This window comes from Halichoerus grypus, chromosome 8, assembly GCF_964656455.1.
Source record: "Halichoerus grypus chromosome 8, mHalGry1.hap1.1, whole genome shotgun sequence".
NCBI classification, from domain to species: domain Eukaryota; kingdom Metazoa; phylum Chordata; class Mammalia; order Carnivora; family Phocidae; genus Halichoerus; species Halichoerus grypus.
The window spans coordinates 148,363,250-148,386,815 of record NC_135719.1 but is presented as its reverse complement, the minus strand read 5'-3'; the positions used below and the strand labels follow the sequence as shown (position 1 = coordinate 148,386,815).

The 23,566-nt window shown below is 49.4% G+C and overlaps 1 protein-coding gene across 1 annotated transcript in view; it reads right to left on the bottom strand.

The window, feature by feature from the left end:
• Window positions 1–23,566, bottom strand: part of DYNC1H1 (dynein cytoplasmic 1 heavy chain 1) — a 68,647-nt gene that overhangs the window by 23,906 nt on the left and 21,175 nt on the right. Inside the window, exons 9-35 of the mRNA XM_036086239.2 lie at window positions 22,932–23,111; window positions 21,333–21,482; window positions 19,178–19,324; window positions 15,732–15,872; window positions 15,000–15,176; window positions 14,752–14,862; window positions 14,541–14,660; window positions 13,769–14,008; window positions 11,843–11,998; window positions 11,595–11,708; window positions 11,055–11,165; window positions 10,767–10,976; window positions 10,449–10,595; window positions 10,078–10,244; window positions 9,806–9,979; window positions 9,040–9,205; window positions 8,770–8,958; window positions 8,483–8,677; window positions 7,561–7,843; window positions 7,233–7,333; window positions 6,547–6,706; window positions 5,275–5,518; window positions 4,925–5,108; window positions 4,235–4,447; window positions 3,270–3,508; window positions 2,929–3,085; window positions 508–735 (exon numbers count right to left, since the gene is read on the bottom strand). Of these exons, the coding sequence (XP_035942132.1) occupies window positions 508–735; window positions 2,929–3,085; window positions 3,270–3,508; window positions 4,235–4,447; window positions 4,925–5,108; window positions 5,275–5,518; window positions 6,547–6,706; window positions 7,233–7,333; window positions 7,561–7,843; window positions 8,483–8,677; window positions 8,770–8,958; window positions 9,040–9,205; window positions 9,806–9,979; window positions 10,078–10,244; window positions 10,449–10,595; window positions 10,767–10,976; window positions 11,055–11,165; window positions 11,595–11,708; window positions 11,843–11,998; window positions 13,769–14,008; window positions 14,541–14,660; window positions 14,752–14,862; window positions 15,000–15,176; window positions 15,732–15,872; window positions 19,178–19,324; window positions 21,333–21,482; window positions 22,932–23,111 (4,704 nt within the window). The remainder of the gene's footprint in view (window positions 1–507; window positions 736–2,928; window positions 3,086–3,269; window positions 3,509–4,234; window positions 4,448–4,924; window positions 5,109–5,274; window positions 5,519–6,546; window positions 6,707–7,232; window positions 7,334–7,560; window positions 7,844–8,482; window positions 8,678–8,769; window positions 8,959–9,039; window positions 9,206–9,805; window positions 9,980–10,077; window positions 10,245–10,448; window positions 10,596–10,766; window positions 10,977–11,054; window positions 11,166–11,594; window positions 11,709–11,842; window positions 11,999–13,768; window positions 14,009–14,540; window positions 14,661–14,751; window positions 14,863–14,999; window positions 15,177–15,731; window positions 15,873–19,177; window positions 19,325–21,332; window positions 21,483–22,931; window positions 23,112–23,566) is intronic.

Genomic DNA, 23,566 nt, shown 5'->3' with positions numbered 1-23,566 from the left:
CAGTAAATGATAACTTAACTATTATTTCAGAAAGCCCAGAGACTTTCATGTATTCTCACTTAAGCCCAGGAGAGGATCATGTGACCCGCAAAAAAAATGTTTTTTGGATAAGCTTCAATGACCAATCCTTATTCCTTTATCTTGGTAGTTCTCAAAAATCACATTTTCTGGGAACACTGGCTTTCACCACTGAAATGGAAAAAGGCAGTGTTTCATCAATTCGCAGAGAAAAGTCGGATAACTGAAAGAATTCTTTAAATTTTCCCACACGTCTTCACTTAGGCAGCTGAGACTGCTTCCTTAGGAGCTGGTTTAAGACAGCACTGATTATGCAAACCTCCCTCGAGTGCCCTGCTTCAACACTGACCACCCGGGAAAGAGTACCACGGCTCCCTTGGCTTCCAGACCCTCGGGGGCGGGATGCCCGATCTCACTGCATGTGAAGTCCCAGCCCTCCCGGAGGCAGATCTGTGGCCGTACTGGGCAGAGCGCTGACGGCCCTTGTACCTGCAGCATTGGGGAAGCGGCCTCCTCCCCCTCGTCCTCTTTGCCCTTGCGCCGGCGCTGGGCCTCGTCCTCCCCTTCGTCCAGGGGGATGCTGCGCAGCCTGGCCAGGAAGTTGTTGAAGATCATGTCCGTGCTGAGCACGTCCTCACTAAACCAGACCATGCCGCAGCGCGACACCGTGGCGAGCGTGGCGTATTTCAGGTCCTGCACTTCGAACATTATTCGCACCTTGAAAGAAAATACACAGCATATTTAATGGCGCGGGTTTGGTAGAAACTCAGATGTTAAAATAATTTTACCTACATATACAATGAAAGGTCAATTAGAATTTTCTGCACTTAGTTTAAAAGTGAAAACATCTATGACTGTCTTCACTACAACATCCACCAGCTGCTCTTCCACAAGAATGTGGGTAGGAGGGGCGCCTGGGGGGCTCGGTCAGTTGAGCGTCCGACTCTTGGTCTCGGCTCAGGTCATGATCTCAGGGTCGTGAGATCAAGCCCCACCTCTGGCTCCAGGCTCAGTCGGGAGTCTGCTTCAGATCGACTCTCCCTCTGCTCTGCCCTCCGCTTGCACATGTGAGTTCATGTACGCTCTCTAAAATAAATCAATCCTTTTTTTTTTTTAAAGATTTTATTTATTTATTTGACAGAGAGACACAGCGAGAGAGGGAACACAAGCACGCAGAGGAGAGGGAGAAGCAGACTCCCCGTGGAGCAGGGAGCCCGATGAGGGGCTCCATCCTAGGACCCTGGGATCATGACCTGAGCTGAAGGCAGACGCCTAACCACTGAGCCACCCAGGTGCCCCTACAATAAACAAAGCTTAAAAAAAAGAAAAAAAAGAAGAAGAATCTGGGTAGGAAACGCATGTGCTGGGAGAAGAGCAGGTGAGCCCTCGAGATAAGCTCTTGGTGGAGAAAAGAAACAGCTGCCTCGGAGGGGGCATCGGCAGCAGACGTGCGCCAGCCAGCCTTACCCCAAGCCAGGTGTGGCTGCCATACTCCCCGCCTGAACCCACGAACCCTCACACGGATCCCTTGAGGCAGGTACGTGACTCTTTCACAGACGGGGCTGGGTACCTCACTTGGGTCCCGCTGCTGGTAAATGGGGCTGAGATTCAAACCAGATGGTCTGATTCCTGAGCCTTAACCTCAGGGCTAGCCTGCCTCCCAGGAGAGCAATCTCTTTCCAACAATGGTTAGGATCTACTGGATAACAAGCCATAACAGAAAGACCCGACAAGTCAAACAAGACACAAGTCCAAGTGCACATTTCCTGAGCGGCACTAGGCACCCCTGGCTTGGTTTCTGACGTGATGACAGCCACCACTCCTGGCCCAAAGGTTCACATTCACCAGCTGCTCACGCAAAATGATTCGTCCTTTATCTCACGCCCACCTCTGGCCCCTCGGTGACTCCCACCAGCACGAACTTTAAATTACACCGAAACTCAGCAGCCCCCGTGTTGCCAACTCCTCTGGCGCACAGCCCCGGCCATGCCTGGGCTACCGCTCAGCTCCCACTCTGCCCTCTGCGATTACTCTGCACCCAACAGCCAGAGGGATCTGATCCAGACCCTCCCATGGCTCCCGACTCACCCAGTGGGCGAGTGCCAGTCCTCACAGTGACCCCAGCCCAACCGGACTGGCCCCCTTCCTCCCTGGTCTCACCCACCTTTTCCCCCCTTGCTCCTCGCACCTCTGACCAAGCGCCCCCTTCTCTGCCCCTTCACCTGGAACTGGAACGCCTGGAGGCCCACAGACTGGCTCCCTCACCTGCCTCGATCTCTACAAACACTTCTCGGTGATGCCTCCACGTCGCCCACGATGCGTCCTCCAGATCTCGCCAACACCCACCACTCACTTCCAGCTCATCTTTTCCTTACCACTTAACACTGTTTCCCTTGTTTTTCTGTCATCCGTATCAGACTGTGCGCCCCAGGACAGCAGGGGTTTGGTCTGGTTTTTTCCTGCTGGACCTTCAGTAGAATGCAAATCCTTGCCAGGCCCACCCATGTTTCCTTATCTATCTGGTGGTGTGTCCAGGACCTGCACCAAATGCTCATTTCTAAGGGACACAGTCTTGAAAGCTTCCATATCTAAATTACTAATTTTGCCACTTCCCAGATATATGATAACTTCAGAAATCCTAACAACAACCCCATAATGTTCAGTTAAAAGTGTTAATTAGGAATTTTGGAGTATGCTTAACATTCAGCAAACAGCAGAAAGTTGTTAGTCCTATGGAAATATTTCTCACTTGCCACAGCAATAGAAAAATCTAGTACAAGGAGATTCCGTCAACTCTGAAAACTATTTACACAGCTGACTGCTACTCCAGAACCTGGAGCCTCATCTCCAGAGCGGCACTCTGCTAGCGCACAGGATATCTGGTTTGACACCCCAAAGAAGGCCACTTACATTGGGCGGAAGGCTGAGGCGCTCGCCATTTGGCAGAGTCAGAAGCTTGTTGTCGTCCAGCACCGAGTTCAAGTTCTCCACCCACTCGGGGTCCACGTCACCGTCGAACACAATCCACTGGCGCTTCTGCAGCTCACCCCTCACGTTGTCTATGATCCTGGTTTGGAAAGGTTTTGAAACAGCTACTGACCAACTTGAGATTCTGAGATTAGAAATGCTCACCCTACACAGTTTCTGCAGGGACATTTACGTCATTTAGTTTTGGCTAAAAAAGTAACACACACCGTTAATATAAGGACAGAGCACCCAGGTCCCACTTGCTGGAATCAAGGTGAACTCACTTTCTGAGGACGTGTGTGAACAGCCCATCCGTCCATTCCCTGGTGTTGGGGTCCAGGGTTCCATAAAGGTGGTCTTTGCTGATGGCCTTGGGGTCAATGATGTGGGCCACGCCCTCTACACCCTCGAGCCTCTCCAAAGCCTTTAGGAGCACGCGCCAAGCCATGCTCTTCCCGCTTCCCGAGGGCCCCACCATCATCAGGCCATGGTTGATCTGGGTGATCTGATAGAGCTGGAGGACCTGCCGGGCCAAAGAGACATCATAACCAGTCCAGAGAAAGAACAAGAAGGTTCTCGAGCCCGTCCTCATGGCAGCAGATACAAGAGAGATGCTCTGAATTCCTAAAGGCAAGTACTACCTGGAACTTTTAAAGTTACATGGGCCACATCTACAAAAAATATTTCAAGAAGAGTTTTAACTAAACCGTGGGGAGTTCTTTGGCTGGAAGCCAGTGGAACAGGGGATGCCTACCAAGCTGCCTCAAAAGAGGCACATAAGATCCCCTTTAAAGAGGTGGAGACTCATGGATGAGCCATTTGTGCGACCGGGTCCGGTACTGCTCAGGCTCAGCATGCAGCCGTGTGGCAGTACGCTTCTTAGTCACCCAGAGAAAGGAAAGAAAAGAAGCCAACACAGAATGTAAACCACGCACTGATTGGCAGATTTACGTTGTTAACCTATGAGCTGGAAGGACTTGTACTAGAAATTGTACTGGTGTAAATACTTCCCATAACAATCATGTGTCAGTCAGCATTCTCAGAGAACGAACTACACCAGAAACGGGAAATTTTCAGGTAAAATGTTATGTCTTTAAGTTAAGAAGGAAAGCCTTGGGTCAAATCTCCATACAGCTGACGCTGTGCCTCCCCGGCCCTCATGGTGCGAGTTCTCTCCAACGTGGCACCTTCCCGGGGCCCCCGGCTGCCGTGACCGCCCAGAGCAGCCAGCAGGGCCGAGCCCGGTTACCTTCTCAACCCACATCCCGCCGACTTCTTCTCCGTCTCCGTACGTCAGGTACATCTCCTGGCACACCTTCTTCAGCTCTTCTCGAAGCGCGGTCATTTCGCCCCGGTGGTACTGGACCCCGGGGAACACGTCTGACAGGAGGCTGAAGAGCAGAGGGATGTCTTCTGCCACCAGCTTGGGCACCATAGTCTCACAGACGCTCTGGATCAGAATCTAACAGTGAGGAGAGACGAGCTCTGAGCAGGGCTGGGGGTTGGTGGAGGGAGCCCAGCTCGCACGGCCACTGCCGTACCCCCAGAAGGTACGTAAGGAAGACGCGGCTGTTAGCGACTCAGTTCACTGTGCAAATATAGCATCTTCGACCCATCCATCCCAGGACGTGTGAATTGCAACGGGGACTTTCAAGCCATGGCTTAGATGTTAAAAATGCCAATTTAAATATTAGTGTTTAGGGGTCTCTGGGTGACTCAGTCAGTTAAGCCTCTGACTCTTGGTTTTGGCTCAGATCATGATCTGGACCCTGGGACCAAGCCCATGTCAGGCTCCACGCTCAGTGTGGAGTCTGCTTCTCTGCCCCTGTCTCTCCTCTGCCCCTCCCCCTGCTCACGTGCACTCTTTCTCAAATAAATAAATCTTTAAAAAAAAATTAGTGTTTAAGGTGTGAGTGATTAAAAGAACATGTGTACAAACCTCTTGTTCAGGTAAATTTTCTGCAATTTCTCCTTCATCAACTGCTTCCCCTCGTTCTTCTTTCTCCCTCTTTATCTTCTGAATTCTCTCTCTCTTCACATTTCCTGCACTTACCAGCACACTCTTCAAAGCTCGGAGACCAAAGTCATAATGGCTTTGAGAAGAGAGCTGCTCATCACATAGTCTGAAAGAGAAAGGGTTTGCCTTACAACAGCACGCTCCAGGCAGCCAGAGAGTCAAGAAATCAGACACAAACGCTTGGAAAGCTGTGCCATGATTAGAGATGAACCTTCGGTGGCACATCCCACACACGCTAGGCACACGGTCAGGGGTAACTCTGGGGCACTCACTTGAAGAATGGGACGATTTTGTTGGCGAGGACCTCAGCAGTGCGGAAGCCCTGCGAGTACAGCATGACCTGGGCGATGAGCTGCCGGTCAGGCTTGGTCATGGCCAAGCTCCGGAAGAGCTTCTTGAGGTTGTCGGGAAGGTTGGACCTGCCTGCATAGCCAGGGTTCATGGTGATGAAGATGGCCATGTCTGGGCTCACCTTCACTTGCTTGTTGAGCAGCTCACAAGTAATGGGGGCGGAAGCTGAAAATCAGAGAATGGTGTTAAGATTCGAAATGTTCAAAACCAGGGTAAAATCTCTCTAAAATCACAGACAAAGCACCCGTTTCCCCACCGGCCTCTAAAGCCCAAAGCCCAGGGCTGCAGGGGAGCCGCTCTCTGGCCCTCCTACTGGCATGCCACCCTGCCTGGCAGACCTAGCTGTGCACACCTCACCTACATGAAAGCCACCTGAACACGGAACAAAGTCACGAGGCGCAGGAAGTGCATACTCTGCTTGTGCATTACTGTGTGTCACAAGGTCAACGTAAGGATAGAAATGCAGGCCAACAGTAGTTGCAGAAATAAAAATCAATCCACGTGACACAACTGAGTGGCTCAGACCCTGACGACTGCCTTTTCCTGGGATCAACCACCACCACCCACACTTGACCCCTTTACTCGGTACAGAACCCCGAGCACACAGTGCTGCTTTCTCTGACACCCCTTTTGTTTCACCGAGAGCTCTGCCAGTCCTTCGGTAAGACAAGTTCCTAGTGCTGCAGAACGAAAGCACCACCGAGAGTTAACTGCGCCCGTGAGCGGTCGGCCGCCGGTGCCTTACTCCCTCCAGCACCCGCCCTGCCCCCCGGGTGCGCCTGGCTTTGTACGGAACGAAGCAGGGGAAGGCGCCCTCGGAGCCTCTCAGAACAGGTCCTCCTACAGTGACAGAGGGCGCGTCCCCAAAGCCGCCTGGAAGAAGGCTGGTCTGTGGGCACGCAGGAGGGAGGACGGGAGCGGGGGGCCCACACGGGCCCGACACTTACTGCAGGCAGAGGCTGTGGGAGGGAGCAGACTCTCGTCCACCCGGGAGGGACAGCCAGGGTGTGCACTGCTCTGGCCTGAGCAGCGCCGACTGCCCGGCTCTCACGTCCCGGCTCTCACCACCTCTGCGGCAGCGAGTCCCGGGGCCCAAGTTCAGTTCTAATTTAAGGTGGCAAAACGGAACCCAGCCCCCGCGGGCTTTCCCTCCCCAGTCGCTGAGTAACTCGCAGAGAAGAAGGAAGCCTCACTCTTGTCGCAGCTGGGGTTGGAGTGCTCGCGCAGCGCCTCCTGAATGCACTGCACCTGCTGCGACACGGCCGACAGCATCCGCTCCTCCAGGCGGTTGAACTCGTCGAAGCAGCCCCACGCGCCCACCTGGCAGAGCCCCACGAAGATCCGCCCCATCGCCTGAAACCAGAGCAAAGAAAGGGGCTCAGGGCGGGCTCTGTGGCCTCGATGCTGGCCCGGGCCCTCCGTCTGCTGCCCTCAGCTGGCTGTGGAGCGGACACGGGGCCGACCCGGGCGGCGCGGGGCCCAGGGCCCGCACAGAGCAGGCCCATCACCGATGACACTGCTTGTCAGCGCACGCTTGCAGCGATGCGCACCTCTCCCTCTCCTGTGCCAATAAAATCCTAACGAGAAAGCTGTTCTTTCTATTCTATCACCTTTTGTTGATTAAGAAAATCTTGTTGGTTACGGTTGTTTATTCCCAGACACAGGCACTAACCACTTCTTCCAGGAACATGCAGCCCAAGTCAATGCCAGAGCACATACACTGGCCCCTCCCTCAGAGTCACACCATCCCGGTCCTCAGCAGGGCAGATGGGCCACGCCGAGCTGTGAGGCCAACAGCCTGGAGAGCGGTCCAGGCGTGGCACTCCCCAACTGGCCTCTCAGGCCATTAGGTTTTAGGTGGATTCAGAAAGCTTCTCACCTGGAAATCAAAGGTTTCATCGCAGTTGAAAACTAAAACAAAGCGTCCAAGTTGATGGCCAAGAGCTTTGACCGACTCTGTCTTCCCAGTCCCGGCCGGCCCTGTCATTTGAAGAAACATGACTGAGTACTTGAGTCCACGGGGAAGGATCTTTAGCTTTACACAATTCATTTACAAAATCAAAGAAGATGTAAAACTGCAAACATATCTAAGATTCTAGAATGTACCGGCTATGTAATTAAGAAATATGTTTAAAATCACTTGTCTAATCTTTACAAATTATGCTTACTCTTGGTCTCCATCTGTCCAGGTCTGTGCAGTAACTTACCAAACGGCGACCCCCCCAGCCTGGCCTCTAAGGCTTGAGTCATGGTCAAATAGCAGCGGTCGGTGAGGGGGGTCTGCACCAGCTTGTCCTGGACGCCCAGGTACTCAAAGCCGTAGTTAAATTTGGCGTTTGCCATTTGGATCGACAGCTGCTGTAGCACGTCAGTTTGCTTAGGGTCAAAGTAAAAGCGCATCTGGCTCAGCCATTCGAAAGATTTGGCGTTGTCAATCTTGCTTTTGATCAAGGACCGCGTCACATCCCTCTGGTGAACCAGCTCTGTAATCTGAACAAAGAGTTAGTTTAAGAGTTTATCATAAACTGAAGAAGTACGGTGCCTTTCCTGGGGATGGGATCATTTAGTAGACTTTTGAGATGCAAGATCCAGTTATAGTGGCTTTTAGTAAATATTCCAAAATGCCAATTCATTTTTAAAACAACAGAACTGTTATTCACATAATGAAATTACACAGAATCAAGAGCTGCAGCAAGACCAAACAACCGACAAACAAAACTACTTTAAGTGAAAACTCTGCAACTAGCAGGACACGCGTCTCCGTCCTCACAGCCTGGGCCCTGTGGGCCGGGCGCAGCACACGCCCTGGCTCACCCAGGTCTCCCGGCACCACGCCCTGGGCACTGCTTTGGGAAGGGATGAGGAGCCAGAGCGGAAAACCCTGATCTAAGCTTATCACTTCCTGTTTACTAGGATGCGTACATGAAGCTCCCTGCTCCGGCAGGGTCACCTGTCAACAGGAACAGAGAGCAAATACCGTCCACCCCGCCCCCCTGCCAGACTACATCAATTCGCCACCTCCTTCCCTCCCTAACACCAGAGTATATTCCAAGCACGATTTCCTTTAACTGCTTGGGCTGACGGCACAAGAGCCTGACCGCCGAGGAATGAGTCAGGCACGGGACTAACCAAGTGCTCCAGCTTCCGTCTGCGCAGCGGTGGCTGCTCCATGAGGACGGAGTCGGCCAGCACGTTGAGGGTGACCTCCACGTTGCTCAGCACGGAGTGCAAGGGCGCCGCGTCACCGCTTCCCCCGATGCTGCTCAGAGCGGTCTCCACATTTTCAGACCAGGCGATCTGGGCTGAGAGAACCACAAGCTGGGCCTGAACGACACAAGACACAAGAGCCAAAGGATCGTTTCGGACACCAGCTGGTGCACCCGCCTTCACGCTGGCCCACTTCTGCCACACATTACCTGGTACTTATCAATCCAAGTGATGTACGTATTTGGGTCAATTGAAGTTGCTTTACCAAAAATCTCAACTTCTGTAACAGACTCAGCAAGAAGTTTAGCCAGTGTGACTCTCATCTCCTTTTCTACCAGCGTGAGCCACTCGTTGATTTTGGGATGTTCGGTAATTGACACGGGAGTTTTAAACATAACCTGAAATAAATACAATTTAAGAATGAAGATGTGCAAAGACAAGAGAGAAGCACTGTTAGTTACAATCATACATTCAACTACCTCCTCTCCTTCACGGGATGAAATGCCCAAGACAACAGAGTTATCCTCGTTCAGGATGATGCTCGAAACTCCAGCAAACATTTTCTTGAAATGTTTCTGTAACTTAGCTACATTCTTACTGTTTCCAATAATTTCAAGCAAATCTTCATCACCCACAAAATAGAACCTAAAATTAAAATAGCATTCAAGTTGCTAAAATGTTATACATATGTAAATAGTCATTTAACACATAACTTCAAATTGTGGGAAGGGAAGCCGAATTTGGATGGTGGTGGACTATCTCTAGTCTGAACAGAGATCACATCCAAATTTCTTCCAGCCCTCAGCAGAAGATACATATTTATCTAACAAGTTACTGAAAAGGAATTCCATGGGTTTTATGTCATTCACCTTACTTCATGGACTTTTTTTTTTTTTCATGGACTTATTTTTTAAAAGCCTGTTCAATTTACAGTAAGCTAACTATTCAGAAAGGAAGAAATGCCACTTGGAAAATAATCAGAGCTAAATTTTTAAGAGGTGTGAGCTGCCTGGAAGGGTGGATATTAGTTTCAGTGAAGCTTCATAAACAAATGCGAGGAAGAAAATAAAGGCTTATTCATTATAATTAGGAATAAACGCACGAAAAGGGAATAATACTCATTAAATGGATTCTTGGTAACAAAACTCTTGATGTCGAAGTGACCAACATGCAGACCCAGAAGGGAGAGCAGAGGGCTCTTGAAATTGAACTTCACTTCCGTGCAAGTCAAAGCAAGGATATTACCTGGGGAAAGATGATCGCTCTCTTTCTAGGTATTCTCCCAATGCTTTCTGGATCTTTCCTAGCAGGTCTGCCAATCTCTCCAGAGACCTCTGTACCCCTTGGATGTTCAGAACATCCATAACCAGGGGAGACTTGGATACTTTTTTCATCAGAGCCAAAAACTCCGTGCTGATACTACAAATCAAATCGAAACCATTGTTAGCGTTTATGTGAAGAGTGGTTACCAGCATATCTATGACTCGGCTCTCCTGCCCCCTGGCTAGAGGTCGTACCTCTGGAACCGCTGGGTTTCCACTGGCAGCAGGTGCTTGATATCCGCACTGCCTGTGAAGATGCCTTCCAGGTAGACCCACCGCCTCTGCACATCGATCCACACGTCAAAGAGAGCCATGATCCGATTCAGCTTGTCTTCCCAGCTCAGGGCATCTTCTTCGAAAACCTAGTGGATAGATGGAAAGCAGAGCCCAGCTGCTAAAGTTTTCACTCATAGATATGCCAAAGCTTACTAAAAAAGTACAAATTATGTCAACTTATTTGACTCACACTTTAAAAAACAGGCTTCTGGTAACTGCCAGTCAAAAGATATTACAGAGAAAGTGCAGAACGCTCGATAAGAGAGGGAAGGCTTCCCCAACAATGGTACCTTGTAATACGGAGACAGCTTCATGGCCGAGACGCTGTTGATGTGCTCTTTGACCTTGTTGAAGAGGTCATCCCAGCCTCGGATCAAGCGACACTTGTTCTGATAGTTAACCAAGTCTAACTCGTAAGTATTCCATACCTCTCTTATCTGAAATAAAACCAAAAGGAGGGATGTTATCAATATGTGGGCATTCACCAGCTGTACAAGCGAGCAAGTGTCATGGGGACAAACGGACCAGATGCAGCTGTTCTCACACAGCTCAAACCTACATCACAGCTGGAAATGTGACATAAAAAGGGCTACTGGTCTATTACTCACCTGCTTCAAAAATTCTTCCAAAGCCATCTCCCCTTGTGCCACAAGCAGCACATCCTTGACAATAGCTTCATTTTTCTGCAAGTCAACATCCCAGATTTGACCAAGGGTTAGCTCAGAAACAACCCAATTAACATGAAGCCTTTTCATCAACTGCTTCCAGTGGCGATCTTTAAGTGCCTCGGATTTCAGTTCAATCACCAGCATGTTTATCTGTGGAGAGAGTAAGCAAAATTACCTGTGCAGCTGTGTTCCTAACAGACACCCAGGACCCCAGCACCGACTCACTACCTTCAGGTAACCTTTCAGAAGCCTCTGGACAAACTCATAGGATGCGTACTGCCGTAATCGGGCAGGGAAGTTTTTCAGCTGGTTTAGGAGGCCATCTAAATTTTGTCGAAGCTGTTGAGAGAAACACAAGGTGATATTTAGTTTGCCAGTACCTCCTTTAAATGGTGAAATATCTTAAAAAGTGCTTTTAAGGGGTGCAGTAGTCGGTTAAGCGTCCAACTCTTGATTCGGCTCAGGTCAGTGTCTCAGAGTCGTCAGATCGAGCCCCGAGTCAGGCTCCGTGCTGACCAGGGAGTCTGCTTCTCTCCTTCTCCCTTTCCCTCTGCCCTTCCCCCTGCTCCATCTTTCTCTCTCAAATAAATAAGTAAATCTTTTTTTAAAAATGGTTTTAAAGCACATTTTACATCAGTCCAAATGAATACTGTAAATGACCATCCTGTGACATTCTGTGAGCTCACGGTAGATTGCAGAGCTTCTAAGTGAAGTCTACAACTCTCAACATATGATGGTATACATAACATTTGCTTTAACTAGGTATACCTTTCGAGGCTGGACGGAAACCCACGGCTGCTCCTTCATCTGATCAATCTGCTCCCAGACCTTGGAAAGTTCTGACCAAACGCCTTTAAGATCCTGTAGTTCTTCTAAGGCCACCTGTGATTACGACAGTGGAGCAGTGAGCCTCTAGATGCAGAAACCACTGCAGGTCTAGCAAGGCCCCTGAGATGGCCCTGGTCAAGGGCAGAGCCAGGATGAGAAGCCACACCCCTATCTCCTGCAGTCCGTACCTGGACGCGCTCTTCACTGCCGCTGAGAAGTCCTGTGTCTGTCAATTCCAGTGCCTCCTTGGCCTTTGCACACTTCTCTCGGTCATCCTTCAGCCTGCCAAATTTTCCTTCATATATGGTGAGAGCCTGAAGCGCCTCCTCCGGGCGAAGATTGCCCTGCAAGCAATCAAAGTGCAGAATTGCAGAGCTAGGTCTCAGGACAGATGAATGCTTGGGCCCTGAAATGGTGGGGAGAGCCTGCGGGAAGTCTGGAAATTTGTGATTCCTTAAACATGTCTCCAAATATGTACATCTTCAGCAAGATGTACACTCATGATTCGTGTACATTACTGAATGTAACTTTTACTTCTATATTTGACATAAACAAAACATGAATAAGAAAAGTGGAGCACCGGGGCACCTGGCTGGCTCAGTCAGAAGAACATGCAACTCTTGATCTCAGGGTGAATTCGAGCCCGAAGATGAGTGTAGAGATTACTTAAATAAATATTTTAAAAAAGAAACAAGAAAGGTGGAACATCTTTCCATTTAGCCACTGTCTCACTAAGTGCCTTGGGAGACTGGAAGGGAAGAGTCAGGACAGACGGGGGCCTGGAGCAGGCCACTCCTGATCCGAGGGGACATGGCTCTCGGGGGCTGCCAGCCATGCCCTTCCTGAGGCACACAGCTATTACATCAGTGACCAAGAGAAGGATGAGAAATCAAGCAGTCCTCAGTGAAATGGCTTCTAGTTGAGCATTAAACTACGATTTGCTGACTCTTTAATAATCTGAGAATGACTATATAAAATATCATCGAAAGTTTAAACTGACACGTTACTAGCAAAAAATGGTAATAAAAAATATTCAAATTTTGGTGAACAGAATCTTGCCTATTGAGGAATACTCACTCCCCTGCTACAGCTAGCAGTCTGCAAAAGCTACGGTATTGGCATTTGTGAAAGCAAAGATCTTCTTAAAATAGGGGCCCTCGAACCAGAATTAAACACAAAGTAGGAACTTTAGGACCACCAGCACAGATAGGGCTGAGGTAGGACCCAGCTCTACAGAGTAGGTGGGAAGCTAGATCTGCCACCAGGCCTGCTATGGACACTGACACCCCAAACCGGAAAACCAGATCAACATTCCGAGTATCCTAACCATCTCCCCCTCTTCTTTCCTGTCTACACTTAGTTTATATGTCTAAACAAATCAGACTGAATTCCGCCCCAGGAAACCAGGTACGCAGTTCCGTATGTGCTTGAGCCCTGCACGCACTGTCGCCTCTGCCTGAACCCCCTTTCCCGCCATCTGTGTGACTTGCCACTCAGACGCCACCCTCCGTGCAAGGCAGCACCCACCGACACCCCTTGTCCACCTGGCCCTCGCCCTTCCCCACGGCACCGATCCCCATCTGACTCAAATACAGGTTTTCCTCGCTCGTTTTTCACCTGCCTCTCCCACTGGAGTGTCCCTCCTGTTCACTGCCCAGAACACAGTCGGTGCTCAACAAGTACTTGAATGAACCAAGAGGACGACGGTGGCAGGTGCTGGGTACAGAAGTAAGTACCACTATCTACCACGACGGGGACGGCGGGGCCTGCCTCCCACAGCCCAGAGCGAGGCAGTGGCAATGTGAGGCTCGGCCTGGGTCTGTGAGAAATTAAATTCTAATTTTTGAGTATGCCTAAGTAAGAGGATAACTTAAGAACAGAAAAGCTTTAATTTTTAAAACCACCTGACTTAAATGATCGTCATGAGCGGTTCTGGGTAAAAAGAGCTCTAAGTTGGCTTTTACTTTTCAAATATACGACATGCAAGTGTTGTTTTAATTACAAAAAGGAAAGCCCTCATTATTGGAGCGCTAAGCCAGACCAAAGCCTTCAGTGTGGGAGAAAGGACACCAAATGGCGCTGTGGGTTCCGGAGAGGCTGGGGGCGCGGCTCACCGTGACGGGCTTGGTTTTCTCCCAGTCTGCCAGCAGGTCCGTGGTGCGGCTCTCCACCGCCCGGTCCTCCTGCACGATCTTCATCTGCAGGTTTGCCACCTGCTGCTGGATGGCAGAGTCCTTCCGCCGCATGATGTCGTTGAAGGCCCCCCACTCGCCCTCTATGTTGTCGATGTAGAGCCAGGAGGGCGGGAACTGGAACCTCTGCTTTTCCAGCAGGCGCTGACCATTGCGGTAGAGCTTTGAGAGTAAAAAATACAGGCTCGTTTTCTTTCACATTAGAAACTATCGTCAGATTCCCACGTCAAAGGAAGACCCTCCGCGGCTCTAGAACACACAACATCAGTACGTTTGCTCTTCTCCAGAAGCCTTCCACCTGGAGAACGTGGCGCCCGGGAGGCAGCAGGCCCTGAGCCGGCGGCAGCTGGCGCGTCCCCAAACCCGGCTGCGCCCGAGCGGCCTGGGGAGGATGGAGAGCGTGCTGCTGCTGCGCTCCAGCCCCTTCCAAGTCACAAAAACAAGTGCACGAGTGACTCACCCAACAACAGCTAACGTACAAGATTCAGAAGGCAAGACACAGTTGTTCTCAAACCTCGATGCACTTAGGAATCACCTGCAGAGCTGTTTAAAGGGCAGACCCCCAGGACGCCGGGTCTGTGCTGGAACCAGCTCAGCAGGTGGGTACGAGCGAGACGGCGTGTGGGCTGTACGCACCTAACTCCAAGTGCCTAGAGAGCTGACGGTGAGAATCTCAACTATTCACGGAGCTCACCTCAACTTGTTTTTCAAACTGTTTTATCTTTCGTTTCAAAGACTGCACATAGGTGATGAAGGTCACCGCATCGGAGGTGCTGGCCGTGTCCACCGAGTGCTGCTCCAACTCCTGGCGGGACTGTTCAGAGAGCACAGAAAGTTAGCACGGAGCCAAGGCTTACCTCGCTACCTACCAGACTCGTTAGGCCGCCAGGATCCTGCCCCCTCACCTTGGAGATCTGGGAATGGAATTCCGTCATGTTTGAGCCGAGCATCTGCCCAAACTTGCTGAGAACCTCCTTATGCCAAGAGTCGTACTTCAAGTTCACCTTAGACTGAACCTGCAAGTGAATGTGCCCACGACAACAGTCATCAGTTCCTTCGCGCTCCAGCTGCATCCTCATCCCACACGGATGCTGCCCGGAGAGCCCGCCACCCCCACCCCACCCCTCTGACAACACAACACAGGCGAGCTCACCTTGCCGTAATCTATAACCACCGGCCCAAACTCTTTCTTGGTTTCTGCGTTGTCAAAAGTGCCTCTGGCCTTCCTTATTTGAACCAGGAGAGCCTGCCATTTGTTGAGATCTTCCCCCAGTCTGTTGTAGATGTTCTCAGCTTGCATGTCCCATAGGCACTGATACTGAAGCCAGACCTGCAAATGAAGAGCACGGTCAAGTAGCACAGCTGGACCTTTCACTCTGCAGAACATTCATACATATTAGGTTCATATTTCATTAAAAAGACTCACTTTCTTTCAACATTGTTAGAAAAATTCACTTCAAATTCTCAGAATTTTCATATTAAAAAAGAATAAAATTTACTGCTCTCTGAAATGAGTTAATATCCCATAAGATTTTTTTCTACTGTTCACTGTTCGTTTTAAAATTAACAAGTGTTGGGTGCCTGGGTGGCTCAGTTGTTAAGCGTCTGCCTTTGGCTCAGGTCATGATCCCAAGGTCCTGGGATCGAGCCTCGCATCGGGCTGCCCGCTCTGAGGGAAGCCTGCTTCTCCCTCTCCCACTCCCCCTGCTTGTGTCTCTCTTTGTCAAATAAATAAATAAAATCTTAAAAAAAAAAAATTGTTATCTAGCGTATCATATTATATATGTATTACATAGATTCTAGCACCTATGTTCATCAGACCACATACTCACTACGTCTAAAATAGACTCTATAGTGTATCTGAATGAGACAGGGAGCTTCTCACCTTGACATACTGCTCGACCTCAGTCACGATGCCCATGACCGCAGAGTAGGACTCTTCCAGGGCAACAGGGCCATCAGGCATCCGAGTTAAAGCATTCCGGTAGAATTTCTCTTCCTCAGTCAGTTCGTAATGTACACCCACCTAAGGAAGCAGAGCCGAAAGGAACACAAATAGTGTGTATAAAAACGTTCACCTCTTGGGGTGCCTGGGTGGCTCAGATGGTTAAGCGTCTGCCTTCGGCTCAGGGCATGATCTCCAGGTCCTGGGCTCGAGCCCCATGTCAGGCTCCCAGCTCAGCAGGGCGTTTGCTTCTCCCTCTCCCTCTGCCTCTCCCCCTGCTTGTACTCGCTCTCTCAAATGAATAAATAAAATCTTAAAAAAAAAAAAAAGTTCATCTCAGAGCCACCTTTCACTGAATTCATACGAACTGAAGGAAAAACTCGCTATAAAAATGGCATTTAAGGAATAACATCCACTTACCCCAGCCACAAAAAAATCAGAGGCCTACTCATACTTCACTCTTCAACCAATAAAGGGAACATCAGATCACCCACAAGCTAGAAAATGCAGCATCACTATGTAAAACAGTTACAGAGCCCCCGAGCCCTTGGAGCAGAGCCCCTGGAGACCTGAGCCTCTCCCATGGGAATGGAACACCGAAGGCGGCGTCTAAAGCACTAAGACTACCGTGACGACATAATTACACCAGCCTGGAAGATAGAAGTGGTGACCAGTCATTGTTTCAATGATCTGACTGCCAGCTATGTCCGAGGCACTGTTGTAGGCACAAGAAACAGCCAGACAAAAATCTCCGCTCACATGGACTCACATCCTGTGGGAGGAGAGACAGGGAAAAGCAAACTATACAGAATGTCAGTGGATGAGAAGTACTATGGAGACAAAACAGGAAAGCGGAAGGCTAGGGGGTGGGGGAGGTCAGGGAAGGCCCCACTGAGCAGGATCAGGAGAGGGAGGGAGTGAGCCATGTCAGTATGTTGCTACCACAGGTTCCAAGCAGAGAGGTCAGCAAGTGCAAAGGCCCAGGGGCAAGAGCCTGCCTGCCATGTCTGAGGAGAGCGAGAGGCCAGGATGGCCAGAGCAGAGTGAGTGGGATGCAGGCACTCAAGTCAGAGAGGCCACGAACAGCATATTATGTGGGGCCCAGCACTCTGCCTTGGGACGTAGGCTTTCATGGGGAGTGGCACGGGAAGCCATCAGTGGGCTCCGGGAAGAGCAGTGTCAGGACCCACATGAAATCTAAATCTTACTCTGCTGCTGTGTTGAAAATAGATTTTAAAGGGCGCCTGGGTGGCTCAGATGGTTGGGTATTTGCCTTCAGCTCGGGTCATGATCTCCAGGTCCTGGGATCAAGCCCCGCATCAGGCTCCTGGCTGGCTCAGTGGGGAGCCTGCTTCTCCCTCTCCCTCTGCCTCTCCCCCTGTTTGTGCTCTTTCTCTCTCAAATGAATAAATGAAATCTTTAAAAAAAAATAAAAGATTTTAAGGGGGCAAAAGCAGACACAAAGACCTGTCAGGAGGAACTTAAGAATCCAGTGAGGGGGCGCCTGGGTGGCTCAGTTGGTTAAGCGACTGCCTTCGGCTCAGGTCATGATCCTGGAGTCCCGGGATCGAGTCCCGCATCGGGCTCCCTGCTCAGCAGGGAGTCTGCTTCTCCCTCTGATCCTCCTCCCTCTCATGCTCTCTGTCTCTCATTCTCTCTCTCAAATAAATAAAAAAAAAAAAAAAAAAAAAAAAGAATCCAGTGAGGGATGATGGTACCTTGGACCGGTGGTATCAGTGGATGTGGGCAAAAAAGATCAAGGTTAATTTTGAAGACAGAGACAGTGGGAGGCCAGGGTGACAGCTCAACTTAGTCCTGAGCAGGTTGAAGGTGGGGAAAGGAAAGATTGGGGATGGGAGCAAGTCTGAGGGAGGGGGTCGGAGGCGCATTCAGTGTGATGGGCAAATCAGTCTGGTGGAGATGCCCAGGAGCCAGCAGGAGAGATGGGTCTGGAGGTCAAGATAAAGGCTGTGCTGAGATACGAGCACAGAGTTGTCACGTACGGCCGGCACTTAGTGAACGGACTGGGTGGGACGGAGCTCTGGGGCAGAGCACATGGAGACAGGTAGAGGCTGGAAGAAGGAGAGCCAAAGAGGAGCCAGCAGAGGAGACTGGCCAGTGAGGTGGGAGGAAAACCAGGACAGCCAAGTGGAACAAGTGTAACCAGCAGGAGGGGGTGTGCACCCGTCCCATCCTGCCACTGCCACTTCTCAAGGGCTGAGAAGCCTGCCACAGCGACAGGGAAAGGCCGGTGACCCCGACGCCTGAGGGGCCCTGGAGCAGGTGTGCAGACATCCTCCACGTTTTTACCAAAGGGAGCCAAGAAGTAAGATGGCTAGAGGGTGACAGGGGTCAGGTTTATTCGCTGACAGGAGCCTCAGAGCAAGGGCATGGGACCCAGCATAAGAGGGGCTGATTTCAGTTCCGTCAGATATGGAGACAAACAGGACAGCAATGCAAACAGAAACGTGGCTGGTTAAAAACAGAACGTGACAAGAAATACCCTGTAGTCTGCATAGACTCTGCCCAGAGTGGAAGGAACCAGTATTCACAGCTCGGTTCTGAGAAATAGAAATTTAAATTGGCTACATGATAATAAACAAGGCAGGCTGGTGTGAGCTCATGGGATTCCCTCCAGTTTCATGTATGTTTGTAAACTAATATAATAAAGTGGGGGCAGGGAGGAACAGGAATTAAAATTCCCAGCGAAGTTCATGGAGGGAATTTCTAAGAGACTATTGAGATCAGAACTGCAGAGGCAACTATTTGGAAAGATAGCCATAGGAAAACCGTCAGGTCACACTAGGCTTCTTCTAGCTTTCCCTTAGAATGCTGGGCCATGGGGCTCCTGGGTGGCTCAGTCGGTTAAGCGCCTGCCTTCAGCTCAGGTCATGATCCCAGGGTCCTGGGATCGAGTCCCGCATCGGGCTCCCTGCTCAGCGAGGAGTCTGCCTCTCCCTCTGCCTGCCACTTCCCCCTGCTTGTGATCTCTCCCTCTCTTTCTGACAAATAAATAAAATTAAAAAAAGAATGCTGAGCTGCAAGTCTGCAGTCTGAGAAGACATACAAGAGCAGCATTTAAAGAAGCATGATGGAGGGGCGCCTGGGTGGCTCAGTTGGTTGAGCGACTGCCTTCGGCTCAGGTCATGATCCTGGAGTCCTGGGATCGAGTCCCGCATCAGACTCCCTGCTCAGTGGGGAGTCTGCTTCGCCCTCTGATCCTCCCCCTCTCATGCTCTCTGTCTCCCATTCTCTCTCTCAGATAAATAAATAAAAAAATCTTAAAAAAAAAAAAAAAAATAAAGAAGCGTGATGGAGAGGTGGTGCCACAGAGCCCCAGGAGGCCTGGTCCGAGGGCCCACGGTGCAAATGCCTGGAAGGCTCACCTGGTACCTCTGACTCTGGATCCTAGGAAGAGACAGCACAACCATCTTCCAGGCAAACATTTCCTGATAGAGCTTGTACCTGCACTCTTCGATGGGCGGATTCAAATAGATGACCTGATTGGTTATTCTTAGCTCATGAACAATATTCTGTAAAAGAAAGATTTCATTTCTTACTCAGCAATCAGTTTCAATAAAATGGCTTTTTATGCATTTATGATGTCAGAATCAGTATTCATGAGAAGCGTGATCATTTCTTGGTTAAAAACCTCACACCTAAGTGTGATCCTAACGTACTAATAAGTTGGTGAATGCCTACAGGAGCCATTTACAATGAAATGGTACCGAACATACGTGTGACGTGTACTGCTCAGTAATCATCTCGAATAAAATCAGGTGCTACGAATGCTGAAACTTGGAAGTGGGTAAAAAGTATACAAATTATACCTTTTTTTTTTTTTCTGGTAGTATGAAGCATTAAAATCATTTCAGAGAAATGTTCTTTATATGAAAGCTTTTTCCAAAGTAAAAAAAAAAATGGTTTTGATGCATAACACTTTCTTCCTCTAAATTTCATTAACCTACTTGAGTCTGAACCATGAGTCTGTTACTTTATTAGAGAACGTGCTCTTCTTTATTTCATGCGTTCGGCCTGCCCTCTCTGAAGGATTGTAAGAAGTCAGAGGGCAGGCACTGCTTAGGTTCCTGCTGGGTCCCCCGTGCCTCGGTGAACACACAACAGGTGCTCAACAGAGCACCATCTGATTTAACGTGCATGGTGATCTCTGGACACAATGACCTCGGGACCCGAGAACCCTGTGCCACTGATGCAGGGACCGAGGCTGGCGTTAGCCATCAGACATGCCACACGGAGGCAGGTTTACAAGTCAAGGCGAGGTTCTGCTTGAAGCTAAGCAAGAATTCTGACTCCATCTCCACCAGATAACTGCTTTAGCTTAGACATACTCATTTGCTTTTCTGCATCTCTGTATTTTAAAAAGTATGCTCTAGGGATAAATATATGTAATATTCAAAAGTGAAAACATTTTTCAAGCATTGAAAGAAAAAAAATGAGAAGGTAACACTTGGGGAGACAAAAAACAGCCAATTGTTTCTCCCACATAAAAGTTTTTACTTTTCGTTCTTTTAGGCTTCTGTTTTGTAAGACATTTTTGTTGGTAAATTTAACACGAACTATGTAACGCAAATGCATGGCTTACTGAACTACTATGTGGCAGACACCTTTGTGACCAACGCCCACACCAGCAGACACGACCTATTTGCACAGCCTGAACTAACACAATTTTCTAGAAGGCTTGCTGGGCTCCAGCTGGCCACTCCTTCACTCAAATGGGAAATTGGTGGCTTAGAAAGACTGCTGTCCAGTGTGGTGACCACTGTGCTAGTCGTTCTTCCATGAGACTCTGAGATTTTGTGAAGACAGTGACATTTTAGTGTCAAACTTTTCCTTGTACAGATTACATTCAGTTCTTGAAATGATTTCTTGCACGTATGCTTAGAAGGCAGAGTATTTTTTTCCAGTGTAGATTTTTTCTAAAATTTCCCACTTTTAAAAAAAGTCCTGTTTTTGAAATTATTTTAGACTTACAGGAGAGTTGCAAAGGAAGTATGAAGAGTTTTCACATACCCTTCACCAGCTCCCTCTAATGTTACCATCTAACATGGTGCAATTACCAAAATGAAGAAATCAACATTGATGCAACACTACTAACTAAAATACTGACTTCAGTCGGATTTCCCAGGCCCCCACAGCACACACAGTCGTCACATCTCCTAATCCCTTCCAACCTGGACATTTTCTCAGTTTTTCCTTGTCTTTCATGACTTTGACACGCTGGAAGAGTACCGGTCGGGTGTTCCGTGGGGAATGTCTGATCTTTTCTCATGGTCAGAATGAGTCTGGGAGATGTGGGGACAAAGACCAGGGGGAAAGCGGCCCTGTCACCACATCGCACACATTGCCAGGGTAAAACAATGCGCACAAGACAGCATTGGTGGATGCTGACTTTGGTCACCTGGGTGAGGTGCTGTCTGTCAGGTTTCTTCACTGTTAAGCGGCTTTCTCACTGGTACTTTTCAAGGGGAAGAATCCTTTGTTTGATTTACTAGCAAACTGGATGCCACAGGAAATACTCACTTTAATCTTTGGCTCTCCACCAGGCTTGTGACTAACTTGAGGTGCGTCTGTATCCATGTCAACTTCTGCTTTATCTTCTGCTTGTCCAAGAAGCACCTGGGTCCAAGCTCTCAGGCCAGCTTGTAGGCGAACGCCCAATATTCTTTCAATCTACAGAGAAGTAGGATCAAAGAACAGTGCTCCTTCCAAAAGTTAGCTTAACAAGCGCGTCAGATAGGAAGTCAATGCTTCAGGTCAAGGATGACAGTTGCTACCACACCCTTCATCTTACCCTGGTTCCCTACCTCACTCCGTCCCTCTCCCGGCCTCAGAGAACCTGACCTCCATCTGGGGGCTAACCTAATCACCAACCCTCCGACTTGTAAGGGACAGGAGACGGACCCAGATACAGTCACGGTCTCGCTGTTTGGCCAACATACTAGAAAATTTACAAAACAAAAACATTTTCCTGGCAGCCTCAGAGATAAAACTAACAATCTACAACTTGGGGAATAAACCATCATCTTTTTGGTAAAACTGAGATATAAGTGACATACAACATATTAGCCTGAGGTATACGACACAGTGATTCTGTATTTGTTGGTACTACAGAACAATCACCAGGTAAGACTAGTTAACACCTGTCAGCACACACAGGTGCCCATTTTAACAAGAAGAAAGTCTTCTCTCTGATACGGAATGAGACAAGTGAATGTCCCATGAATAGGACACCTGTATGTCTTCATGCAGTCTGTCCATCCTGGGAATGCTGTAAAGGCAGCTGTGGCAAACCCCGAGACTTCCAGTAGATTCGGAAGAGTGGGGTTTGTGAACTTGCCCTGGTAGCGTCCCATGTGTGGATACACTGCACCTTTGCGGGTCACAGGCTTTCTCTTCCTTTCTCCCTAAATGGGTAACTAAGGTGCTTCAGAGCTCCCCACTGAGCCACTCTGCCATGAAATATCCTACTTCCTGGGGCTCTCCACAGATGCCGACATCCACCACCGAGAAAGCCACGTGGGTGGTATGTTTGTTTTAAACACAAGCACAGGTGCACACACATACTTCCCCTCCCTGCACACCTCTACAGGGGTGAGCCCCGATCCTCTACACCAGGAGCAAGACGTATTTGGTTGCTAGGCATTTCTTTTTTTTAATTATTATTATTATTATTTTTAAGGAAGCTCTTGGCCCAACATGGGGCATGAACTCACAACCCGGAGGTCAAGAGTCCCGTGCTCTACTGACTGAGCCAGGCAGGTGCCCCTGAGCACTTCTTTTTCAACTGGGTGGTGGAGAGGGGGCAGCGTGTCAGAGAAGGATGCCAGGGAGAACCTCCTACGTTACTGGGTGAGCAGCGAGGGCAGGCAGGAGGTTGTTGGATATTCCGAAAATAAAGAGAATCCCCCCACCGCACCACCTGCAACTCGGAACGGACAGGAGCGTTGCTAGTACCACACAGCTCAGCCCCACCGTTAGCTCAGTGGGATTTCTCGAGAGGAGACTGGACTATTGCTGATAACTTCTGTGGGAAAATGCTTTCTAGTGACAAACTAATAAGCTTATAAAATAGGGTCAACAGTAGAAAACTGAAAAGCACCGTAACCACCCATCCCTCACCTCCATGTCAAGCTTGTTGACCCAGATGGGCAAGTTGGAGTAGGAGTGCAGATTCAAGTCATCCACGGCCTTCTGGACTCTGTTCAAGATCTCGGAGAAGGTCTTGTGGTCATACATGCAAGTCTCCAGGGAACGGACCTCCAGGTCTATTTTTTCTTCAATGATTAGCAGGTCATCCACCTAAAGGAAAGCGTATTTAATATTTAAAACACCACTCATGGTATCCTTTATTTTTATGTATATTTTTCTCGATTAACATATGTTTAAGGTAAAGGAGTCCTTCCATGAGTAGCCAGTGAACACTTAGCCCCACTCCTGTGTTCTCACAGAGGGAAGGGAAACCTCTGATTGAGAAGTCCGGGAGCAGGAAATGGATGTACCCCGCTCAGTGCCTTCTCTGTCCCTGAGCACCAGACGCACACCCTCACTCGGACCTGCTCCCAGCAGCAGGCTCGGGGCCAGGAGGCTTACCACTGTCCAGCTGCGCCAGGGTCTGGGGGAGGGCCTACAGCAAGGGCCACGGCTGCAGATCTAGAGCCCTGTTGTCTGTGCAGCTCTATCAGTAATAAAGCTCTCATTTCACTCGGTCAGACTCCTATGTCCTTCACCTCTCCATTAAACTCAGGCTGTTACTT